The 12,182-nt window shown below is 41.3% G+C and overlaps 1 protein-coding gene across 1 annotated transcript in view; it reads right to left on the bottom strand.

Moving 5' to 3' along the window:
- Positions 1–2,260: 2,260 nt before the first annotated feature.
- tgfbr1b (transforming growth factor, beta receptor 1 b) overlaps positions 2,261–12,182 on the bottom strand; it is a 54,908-nt gene continuing 44,986 nt past the window's right edge. Inside the window, exon 9 of the mRNA XM_029528553.1 lies at positions 2,261–9,579. Within this exon, the coding sequence (XP_029384413.1) occupies positions 9,454–9,579 (126 nt within the window). The 3' untranslated portion in view covers positions 2,261–9,453. The remainder of the gene's footprint in view (positions 9,580–12,182) is intronic.

A 12,182-nucleotide genomic window follows, 5' to 3' on the forward strand; every position in this document is an offset into this window, starting at 1 on the left:
AGTAATTCAACACTCCAGTAGAGTAGAGCAGTTTGAAGTCCCCAGTCATAAAAGTGATCATCACTGATGGAACTGACTGAGTCATTGTATTCAGTGGAGGTGAGAGTGTTGAATGAATGTGCACTTGGTCAGCAAAGAGCATGAAAAGTTAATAACGGTGATTCATTTTTTTTCTCCACCTCCACTCCACCTGGATAAGGTCAAACTGCTTCCAAAGTAGAAACTAATACGTGTATTTGTTTGTAATAATAAACCTGGAAAGGAGGAACAGGCAGGTTAGTGTGTTCCATGCTCCAAAAAAAAAAAAAAAAAAAAAAAGTTGACAGAAATAAATCAGATTTGCAGATACAACAGCTGCAGGTAAAGAGTTTTTTTTTTTTTTCTTTCCTCAAGTCTGTGTCTGGTGTACTAACGGCACTAAAGGCTGGCTGAGGCATAGCTGGGAAAGTGACTGTATGGCACAATCTGCAGATTTGGTCAGGGGGGTTGGCAGCCACAGAGAAAGAAAGGAGGAAAGGAAGGGAGGAAGAGAGAAAGACAGAGAAAATGTCCAGCACAAACCACACTCACACCAAAGACAGAAAAATAAACTGACAGGTGCCATGGAGGGGTTGTTACAGAAATAGTAATAAATAAAAACAGAGCAGGAGTAAAAAAAAACAAAACAAAAAAAGCACTTGAACATGAGAAGAAAAGAAAAATCACACTGTTGAAGTTGAAGCTTTTCCATTCTCAGTGAAGATAAAGGAGTTCAGTATCTGTGCGTCTGTGTACGTGGCCTGCCTCCTGCCTCACTTCGGCTCGGTTGCCCTGCGAAATCAGAGCTGTCGGCTGGCCGCACCTCATCGGGTCTGTCTCTGACGGATCAAAATGAACCTCAGCGCTACAGCAGAAGGATCAGTCAACGTCAAAACAACCTGCAGTCACTTCCTTTCACAAATGAGCAACGGGCCTGTTAGCTGGCCTGACAGCAGTCGATACTATGATGAAGCTGCGGCTGCGCGCCTCGTTATTCCCAATAAATACATTTCGCCAAACTTCAGAGAGCCATCACAGGATGAGTCTTCGGCAAGGAATCTAGCAGAAGCTCACATCACATGCTTATAGTGAGGGTGAAACAGACACATTAGCATCTTGCTCTGTGACCTCGGAGAAGTGTGTGTGTGTGTGTGTGAGACAGGCCGGCCCCGACCAAACACACCTCCCATGCTGGAGACCGCGCTATGTGCTCCACCTCGGAGCTGCACGACTTTGTTTGGATGCCTCCCTGTGCACCCATCTGCTGCTCAGCATGTTTTACAGTCAGTCTGCTCACTTCATCTACTGGATTCACCTGTTCCTCACGTGAGGCGCTGGGTCAGACTCCATGTGATCTCGGTGTTATATGAGACTTGTGTTTCAGATACGGTGGCGGTGTACGGCTCATCCAAAATGTCGTTCGAGACTTCAAAATGACGTTTTCTTTTCTATTGCATTTTTTTTTTCTCCCCAAAACAGGTATTTTTATAGCTGTTGGATTTAAAAGCGGAATTTTTAAAACTATTTGAAAAAGACACAAGATATGTCAACGCAACATTCGCAGACACGGATATTTAAACAAGAATTGATTGGTTGACCTTTAGCTCTTCTCAGTCATTTCTCCCCCTCACGCTGTATGGCGGCCATATTGGATGCCATCATCCCTATGGCGCTTCCCGCTGCGGACGTGATACTGAAATAGTTTGACGGCGGCGCGGGGTGACGGTGTTGTAACATCGCAAAAGTTGCAGAAGTCCTTTGGCATTGAGTTTCTGAATACAGGCTGTCAACACTTCTGTGGACGGACCTTTGTCACTTTGACACTTTCTTTAAAATTTCTAAAAAAAAAAAAAAACAGACCCGATTTCTGATCAAAGAACACAGGGGCATCTACCTTCTGTCAGCATGGGGCCTTCTGCGCTCTACAACATCATCACAGCTGAGTCCACTTTCCAGCTGCGATAAAATAAAACGACCACAAAAGTTGTAGTGAAACCTTGTTTCTTTATTCACACAGTTTACTACTCCAGCTATGTTAGAAGTTAACATAAGTGTCAATCCTCTAGTTCCTATGTTGATCTCTCATTCATCTGTACATACTATATAAAAAAAGATTATAATATGCTTAGAAATCCAAGAGGGTTGTGAGGTGGGGAGGGTTTATCAGTTGTCGAGGGGTTCTCGCTGTCGGGGTGTTCAGTCCCTCCCCCTCACTTCCAGCCTCCTCCACCTCCTCTTCAACTTTTTTTTTTTTTTTTTTTTTTTTCTCTTTCTTTCCCATTAAACAAAAAGAATATATTGAACAAGGCATATGTACCAGAGCTCAGAAAAGGGGCTTGGACATTTGTAAAGCGCTTTGACTGTACAGCTCACGCAGAACACAACCATATACAGGTCATATACAGAGCATGGTAAAAGAGGAATAGTATACTGCTTGGGCACAACACAAACACAATACAATGCCATTAGACAAAAGTACCATTGAAAAGAAAAAGTGAATTTTTCTCTTCAACTTTAAGCATTTCATAGAAACAAAAAGAGAAAGATAAATTGCAAACTTGGAGTAAACAAATCAAGAATATATATATACAGTGAGGTAAAACACATTGGTCTTTAAAAGGAGGTATTTTCTTTTTGATTAAGTGACCATTTAATATGTTAATTATGCTTTTTTTTTTTTTAAGATCTTCTCAGCTTTTGGATGACATCTATAAAGCACGTAATGCAGACATCAATGCAGACACACAATCGCATGCAGTCTTGTCATTCGAGGTGAAAAGTAAAAGAAGTCTTGTCAAACTTAGGCACCAAATAAAATATGATAAAGCTTTCTGCTACACCTGTTGCCACAAAGGCCTCACTGCAGCATCGGACTGGAGAAGAAAACTGTTTGTAGCCGAGCAAAGCCTGAACCGTTTAGTGATTCCAACCGCTCTCCGCGTCAACCTTAACTCTGTCTGAGGCGCTTTACTACTGCACATGCTTCAGGAGAGAGGAGTGGGTCTGTGACTTGATGGAGGGCAACTGCGGGAGAATGATTTAATCCTTTGACCCGAGCGCGGACCTCACAGTGTGTGGATCATGCTAGCATAGATGGGTTGTTGAACCTCGTGTGATCCAATGGGACTGAGTGGGCAGACATGATTGGGCCCAGACTTTGCATAACAAGAGAAAGAGACAGAGATAGAAACAGACCCGTGCTTCGGATATTTGCATGCTCACAAAGTTGCTGCCATGACCTTTGGGCTGAGTTACGCAGGTTGTGCTCAGATTGGTTTGTTGACTCTGAGAAGGCTGATACATTCACGGCTGTAGGAATTTCTCAGTGCGTGGTTCGAAGCGGTAGAGCTGCTGGCATAGTTTGTTACCTCCCCGTTTTTGGCCCTCCATCAGTGCACTCGGAGGAAAAAGTCATGTGTTTTGTACCTTCTTAGCTTCAGAACTAAACGCATGAAAAGGCTGCATATCAAACAGAGCGCCTCCCTTCATACGGGTTTGAGACACTAAACGGCTCAGTCACCTTCACAAGCTTCATCTGTGTTGACTAGCGAACCAAGGTTTGAAATAGCATGACGGCTGCACAATGACCCCCCCCCCCCCCCACCACCACCACCACACACTTTTAATCTGAGCTACGGAGAGAGAAGGCAAGGCTTTCAACAAGGAGGTACAAGCAGGCTTTCTTTGTAAAACAGTTCAGAGGTTGCCATACCCAAGGTAAAATTTATTCGCCAAACCAAAGTAACCCCCAGATTAAGGAAGCAAATACACAATTTACAGGTTCGATCCAGACAAGAGGAGGAAAGTTAAGGTGTGCTTGAAACAAAGGTTTGCACAGAATGTCGTTCAGCCACTTCTGAACACAAAGGTGTTGTATAGTTTAAGACAGTCTCTCCTGAAGGCATTTGTGAGGTTGGTCAGATTGGTGGTTTCTGAAGTTAACTCCCCTCTGCAGTCTGGCCGTCCAACAGGGAATCTGGAGCACCCTGGGGGGGGGGGGTAAGCCCACCTGACTGGCCCAGTTGTGTCATCTTTGGGTTTGAACAAGGAAAATAAATGTCCACATTATAGTGCTACTTACACTTCACACAAAGTGCTTTTTGGAATTTGTCCAACAATTCTTTTTTTTTTTTCTTTTTTTTTGTAAATTTACAAGAATGACAAGGTGATGAATATTCAGTGAGGCAGTTTGAACTTCTCTCTAAAACTTTAAAAAGTACAAATAAGCAACGGTAGATGGGAGCTGGTTGGCTTATTATGGATAGAGTAAACCGGCTGCAGTGAAGTGTGGCCCTTGTAGCTAGGCGATAATCTGTTATGTCAATTAGAGAATGACATGGAATGACAAGAGAGAATTGAAAGGGGGGGGGGAAGAAAGACTGCTGTATAAAGACCACAAGAGAAAAACATTCGGGTGCAAACATCTTTTTACAGTTAAGTCATCTTGGGTTTTTGAAAAGAAAAAGTACAAGGCTGCTGGTGACTTTTAAGACAGAATGAAGGTTGTCCTTGTAGAGGCATACCAGAGGTGCTGTTGAGCTGAGCTTTTGTCGTTGCTAATGTCCCAGAGAATGGCATTGCTAATGTTATACACACACAATACAGTCTCAATCTCACCCAAATGCCCAGCAGGGATAGCCAGAGCTCACTTAAAGGGATACTTTGAGATTTGAAATTTAGAGTTCCCCCATACCTTGACCAATCGCCCAACCCGTGCCCCAGACCCACATGGCTTAGAAAGACAAATCCTTGGTGCTGGATTTCTCTGGCAATACCCAGTTGGCCCGCTAGTTTACACAGTTTAACATTTAATTCAGCATAGTCTGTCACCCTTTTTGTATTTAATATAGCAGCGATATCCACTTTACTTTCTTCAAATATCAGGATAGCTTTTTTTTTTTCTCCACACGATATTTACACGGCTTATGTAGCTTTCTGCCCCTGCTGATCATTTCTACATATTTAATAATACTTCATTCACGAGAAGGACTCTGAACAGTGGAAACTACAAAGATTGGAACATCACACCATAACTGCTTTTAGTCAAACTGTTATTTTTTTTTTTTCTTACCAAAGTGTCATTCATAAGGATGACAATGGAATTGCTGAATAAAGCCTGTAGCAACTGATAATGTCATTTTCATAATAACTGATGTGTTAGGAGTGGAAAAGGCCGCAGGATGTTTTCCCATCACCTAAGGTTTGGGCTTCTGGTTCTTCATTCTGATCAATTCCACTGAACTGATACCTTCTAAAGCTCTGCAGTTCAGTTGAGCATGTTTTTTTTTTTTAATTTAAGAAAATTCAACAGTTAAGTTCTCACTCTCGCTCTCTTTTTTTTTTTTTTAATTGGTTTACTTCCTATGGATTTGGAGTGATGCAAAAATGCTCACAGACTCTCAGAAAAACAAGTTGGTAAGTAGATTGAACCAGGCTTCCTCTGGCTGACAATAAATGTCTAAACGTAGTTGCATAAGTATTGCAATTAGATCATCTTGTAATTAAACGCTCAAAGGGTTTTATTACATTTTTAGGTGTGATGCAGTTTGAAGTTTGACAAATTACGTTAATCTGTTTTTACATTATCAGTTGCTATAAGGACAACAAGGAGGGGTGTTTAAGCAGAGAAATTACTTTTTTTTTTTTTTTTTACACTGAACAAACTCAATAATTTGAGATGTCATCTCTGCTCTCCCTCTTTTTAAACTTGGGCTTTTAGTCAGTAATATTTCTAAATAAATTTCGAACTCTGCGGGCAGCAAAGGACAAGGTACTCTGAACCCACTGATAGATTGGCACAGTGGTTTTCAGCCATGGTCGGCGAGGTTGCAGCTTCCCACTCTACTACAGCAACTGACTGAACTGATCTGAACTTTGAATTAGAGAGGAGGAACTCGTCAGTGACACGAGCTGCTGCAGTGGGTGGACTCCCTGGCCTCCCAGACCGGCAGCTGCAAAACAACTCTTCAACACACTTCAGCAAATCTTCAATTGAGGGGATTGCCCACCAAATGACTAATGTGCTGGATTTGCTTCTGAGAAACATGGCACATGAATGATCAGATTTAGGCAATCTGAGGATATTTACATCCAATGGCAGCTCTCACCTCGTCTCGGAAAGCGAGGTGGACAACTAAGTAGCAGCACATCAATACATTATGTATCCATTATGTAAGGAAAAAAAAAAAAAATGGAGACAGACGGACTCGCTGACATCTAAATTGCCATACAGGTAAACCCCGCCGTGGTTCAGAAGTGCACTTATTGCTGAATTATTGACCAATAATACTTTGCGTATGTAAACGTTTTTTTTTTTTTTTTAACGTAATTCATTTTGACCTGTGTGCAAGACACAAGCATATCTGTGGAAATAAGATAGAGCGAGTTTAGATGTTTGGCAATTTGGCAACAGGACAAACACTTAACTGAAACAAACTTGCATCTGGTGCTACATATATTTTTTTGTCCTATAGATAGAATCATGACACTACCTTTAGTAGACTTTACCTTTAGTAATCAGTTTATATATACATACATATATGTATATGTGTGTATATATATATATAGATATATATATATAGATATATATTAAAATAAAAGAAAAATGAAAGGGAAATGAAAAATAAGAGCAGATCCTGACTCTTATGCGTTGGTCCCTTAAGGCTTGCTAAGCTGAAATGACAAAATTTGTCCATTTTACTTTTTTTTCATTTTTTTCCATAAATGTACATTCTAGTAGAAAAAGACCTTGCCATAAAAAAAAAAAAGAAAGAAAAAGAAAGAAATTGAAACAACCTGGAAAAGCTATGGCTTAGTAAATATCCATTTGCTATATTTAAATGAATGTACCTCACTGTTATTTTTTTTGTTGATTATCCTACAGAGAAGAATACACGTTAAAGGTTGATTTGCACTGCTGCACTATCAACAGCACAAATACGTGAGAACAGAACCCCTCCCCCCCAAAAAAAAAGAAAGGAGAAAAAAAAAAAGAGAAGAAGCAAAAATAAAAACAAATAAAAAAAAAAAAAACACAACAAAAAAAAATAAAACAAATCCAAGAGTTTACACTTATAGGGCAACATCAGTAATGCTTACAAGTCTTTGTGTCTCTTTTCGAAAGCCGCCGTAAGCTTTTGCAGTGTTCTTCCAACTAAACACAGTTTGAGGTGCTGGAGCTCAGTTTCCAGACTCAGTCCGCTGAGAGGAGAAGCTGTACAATGAGTTGTTGCTGAGGTGGTCAGGCGTTCAGGTGAGGGTGGGGGGTTGACGAAATGGCACCAGAGTGTCGGCTGCATTGGGGGTGCTGAGGCATGGAGTGTGTGTGTCTGTGTGTGTTCCTTCTTGGGTTTTCTGTCCCTACTTCTTGGGTGTGCATAGTACAAGCTTGGTGTATGCTTGGCAGGGCTCCACTGGGCCTGCTCTGGCGCGTGCGTGAAGACACGCGCGCACACACAGGCACACAAACACATACACAGTGCCGCATGTATGAAGAGCAAACACGCTCCATAGCAGCCGACATGAGAGGGTTTGGGTTTTTAAAGCACTGGCACTTTCCGGTAACAGCTGGCTTGGAAGGCATGGTGGCAGCTGATTGTTGTTGTTGCTGTTTGTGGTTTAGCAGAGCAGAGTATAGAAAATAGACACATTTATCTACTGTATATTGCATATGTTGCAGCATGTTTGCCAAAAATGAATGAGGTCATCATGTCCAGTCTAGTTTTGCAAAACATCCCATGCCACCCAAAAACAGAAATTAAAAAAAAAAACAAAAAAACAAACAAACAAACAAAAAACCCCCAATAATAATAAATTAAACTGACCTGTCCGATTCCCTGACGATATGAGGGGAGACGGAGAAATACAACAGAGATAAATGAAAAACTGGTGCAAAATTGTTGCAGAGATGACAGATTCTGCTCACTACTCAACTAGATGAAGCCAACGTTTGTGTGAGCCTCCAGTGGGCGGCTTACAGACTGTCCCATGATCCTCACTTCAGTCCCCAGTGCTACTGTGAAATGACTCGGGAGTGGGGCTGCAAACGTCACGTCTACGTCGCTGAATAAACTGAACTCGCTGAGTTACTACTAAACCATGGCTCATTTAGGGGTGGTGGATCAAGAGGATGCTTGTTCCGTTCCGGCCTTTTCTGAGTCGAAGAATACAAGGAGGGAAACCGAGACATTCCTCTCCCCAGCCACCTCCTCTGGGAGGATCCTGAGGCGCTCCCAAGCCAGCTGAGAGATGTAATCTCTCTAGCAGGTCCTGGGTCTGCTCCGGGGTCTCCTCCCAGATGGGCATGCACAGAACGCCTCTTGTGGCTTAGCTGCCTCTTCACCACAATGGACCAGTATGAATACAAATGAAGTGCCGTGAACTTCTTCAAAAACAGAAACTTCTCTAATTATGAATGTTCGAGTTACTATTCAAAGACAACACTAGTTAACTGTCCAGTCACTGGGCAGATGTGACAAGCCAACACTGACTCTGACTGGACACAGCTGGGCCACTTGCATCGAAGGTTTTGTTTTGTTTTGTTTTTTTCCCCCCATTGGTCCAAGAGCTTTTAGGCTGAATTTTACAAAATGCATTTCCTTATGATACATTTCCCATTAAATAAATATTCTCTGACACATTAGAGTTTTAGCAGTTACACTCTGAAGAGTGTACGATTGAATTAGATTTATAAAATATTTGGAGCTTGTGTATAAACACAAGTCTGTTTCAAACATTCCATCTGGATTGCTCTTAGACAATAATTATTCAAAAATGTAAACAAGCAGCTTGCAGCCCTACTGAAGAGTAGCTTAACCCTCTGAAGTAAAGAATGAAATGCTAATTTACAAATGAGGAGGTCATGATGAAGATAGGGAGATGAGAGTGAAGCTCTGGAAGCTCAGAGGCCTTCCGGAAGATCCCCAGCTACCTGTCCGGCCTTGAGTTCTCCCCGATGAGGTGTGAGTTCTTATTGGTTGGGTGGAGGTGCGTGTTTAGATGGTCACCAGGTGCCTCTGTGGGTCTTACAGAGACTTCATGGGATGAACATAGTAAATTAACATGAAGGATAATGAGCGGAGGCATCCTAAAATGCCTCTTTTATCCCCTTCAGAAACAACCACATATCATCAGATCCATCCATCCATTCATCCATCCATCCATCCATCGATCCAGCCATTCATGTGTGTATGTCTGCCCAGTGCAACACACATACATAGATGGTTCCTGAGTTTCAGGTGCAGGATTCATCAGTTTGATGAATGAAATGAGATACGAGGAGAGAAAAAAAAAAAAAATTCTTCATTTCACTTCAAACCAAAGGGGAGGAACAATCGATGAATACCAATGAAGACAATAAATGCTGTAATGCTAACGATATGGATGCCAGTCAGAGGTGTGTGTGTGTGTGTGTGTGTGTGTGTTTGATAGTTGGGTCTACATCTTGATCCCCTCTTGTTGGCTGAGCTGGGACAGGGTTTTCTTGATTCGGAGAGCGGTGAGTCGGGCAGCACCGTTGGCGTACCAGCACTCCCTCATTATCTTTGCCATCACTCGCAAGGCCTGCAGAGGAGAGAGTGGGTAGACAACACAACTGAGCAGTGATTTTGTGTTTGTAGGCTAAACAAAGAGAACAGACGTTTGGAGATGGACTGCTTCTGATAATGATGCGAACATTTCCCAGGACTTTAAGGGGACAGAGTTGTCATTTTGGTTCAATCAAGCTAGAGGTTATTTTTTATGCATTTATGTATTTTTTAAACAAGCTGCTGATTTAAATTAAATTTTACGCTGAAAACACACACAATTGGATTAAACAAAACATCTCTTCCTCCTAAACAGTCTCCTGTCTATTCCAATTGAAATATATATATATATATATATATATATATATATATATATATATATATATATGTGTGTGTGTGCATGTGTGTGCGCTTTTCTTTGTTGCTGTTGTTTTACAGGAAAGTCTTTCCTTTTGTTTCCAACTTGACATCACAACCAGGCTGAAGCTTCCAGAGTTTACACTAATTTCTTCACGTCTCTCTTGGTGGGGCTGTAAACAGCAGCTGGTATGTATGACTCAACATGTCTGTGTCTGTGTCTGTGTATGTGTCTCAGTCTTTCACAGTGTCCGTCTGGTGAGATGCTTGTGCATCATCTGTGAAACTTCCTACAAAGCTCATCAAGACCGTTGACACATTCCAGTCGTCCATTCATCAGGTGGACTGGTGCCAACTCCACACCGCCATGAATTAACATTCTGCTGTACACATGCTTTTTTTTTTTTTTTAGAATCTTATCCACCCTTTTATGCAACAGAATTCACTGAAGCTTGTGTACTATATAATCCATATCTTTCAGAATTTGTTGCTTCGGTAACTTTAAATATGTTCATTTTCAGCTCTGAGATGCTGCTAAAGTAGCTTGCTATGATTCACAGTAAAATACAAACAAACAAACCAGAAAACAAACAAAAACAAACAAAAAAACCCATCTATTTATCCTATACAGCCTGTTATGTAACCCCTCAGTTGTACCTCTGACTGAAACAGGCAATGTTACTTTAGCTTTGAGCTTTTTAGCCCCCACCTTTCCAAAAGCCCACTTTCCTCTGAGTGGCCAGCTTCCATAAGCCTGCTGAGGAGCGGCAGCCAGGGAAAGGTTTTGCAAGCAGCAATTCATCATCTTACTAATGCAAAGGTACTGAAAGCAAACAGTAAAACTACTCAGCATCATATCTAATGGGAAATGGAAAATTCTCAGATGAATCTCTATGTGTTTGAGCCTGAATCTGATCCAGAACAACGGAGTGAACAATACCGACATCAGCGGGGTGTCTGTTCGCTAAATATTACAGCATCACCTGTTATTGTGTCACATAACAATAAGTGCGATCCTTCCATCATAATCACAATCCTTGAGCTGACCAAGAGGAAAATGTCAGCTTGATGGACTGGTGACCTGTCCAGGGTGTACCAGACCCTCAGGCAGAGTGGGATTGGCTCCAGCAACCCCCGCAACCCGGAAACAAAAAAGCGGAATGAATGATTGAGCAGTGCAAACACTTCCCACGTTTACATCTGCGGTTTCAATTTACAAAACCTGCTCAACAGCCTGCATGGGCGGGCATAATTGTTGCAGTCTCTGCGTGAGTCGATGCCGACATTCCTGCGTTGATCTCAGCTGTACATAGTGAGTCAACTATATCTGGACTGAAACACTAACCCTAAGCCCCCAAATAAATAACTCTGAACAAGTCCAAATAAAAGCTTTGTGATGGTCAATGGTCTAGGCTTTGGAAATAAAACAGGACATTTTACTACTGGGAAATCACATCTTTAAACACTGGATCTTGTCTATATGATAGAAAAAGGCGCAGAGTGGTGGTATCTTAGTCTCCAGTAAAACACGATAAATCAATGGAAATAAAACAAGAAACCTCGTTGCACCAACACAGGAGAGAAACAGGAGAGAAAAATGTGAGCATGCATCCTATGGGAGCAGATTCTGATCCATTTTTCTTCTATGATTAGTAAACAAAAGAGCGGCAGTATCTCAGCTTTTAGAAAAGGGCAAAGCCCACATCTGTGACACAACTCCTATTCTGCCACCTCCTAAAAGATATGAACAGAACCATTTTTAAATCATTAATTTTGTATGTACTTTTATGATCTTCCCAAGAACAGTCGAGCTTCATCTTGCACTGTTCTACGGATGATGCAAAAACTAAGATTTTGATCCTGAGGATCTGAAATTGCAGAAAATTCCCATTTGCGGTGTTATTCTTGGAGCAGAGTGTGAAGTAAGGTTAATATTAATAATTTAAAAAGCCTAACCCTACAAGTAAACTAAGAATTTTAGCTCCTTTAAATCCAGCAAAACAGAACGTGATCTCTGTAGTGGGGCCATGTCCTGTCACTGTGAGATCACTGCTCATGTCGAGTCAGTATTTTAAGTTTTTAAACTTTGTTTTTTAAAACAAAACCTTCAATATACTCAATATACTATATAAGTAACTTTGAATCAACATTTAAGTCACAAGTGTCAGGTTGGACTTGGCCTTAACAGACACCCAGTATTAGAAGGATTCAGAAAAATAGTCAACTAGGACTAGAACCTGAAACTTTCCACCCTCTGTTTTTTTGAAAGCAATATTTGATTTC

This window comes from Echeneis naucrates, chromosome 20, assembly GCF_900963305.1.
Source record: "Echeneis naucrates chromosome 20, fEcheNa1.1, whole genome shotgun sequence".
Taxonomy (NCBI): Eukaryota; Metazoa; Chordata; class Actinopteri; order Carangiformes; family Echeneidae; genus Echeneis; species Echeneis naucrates.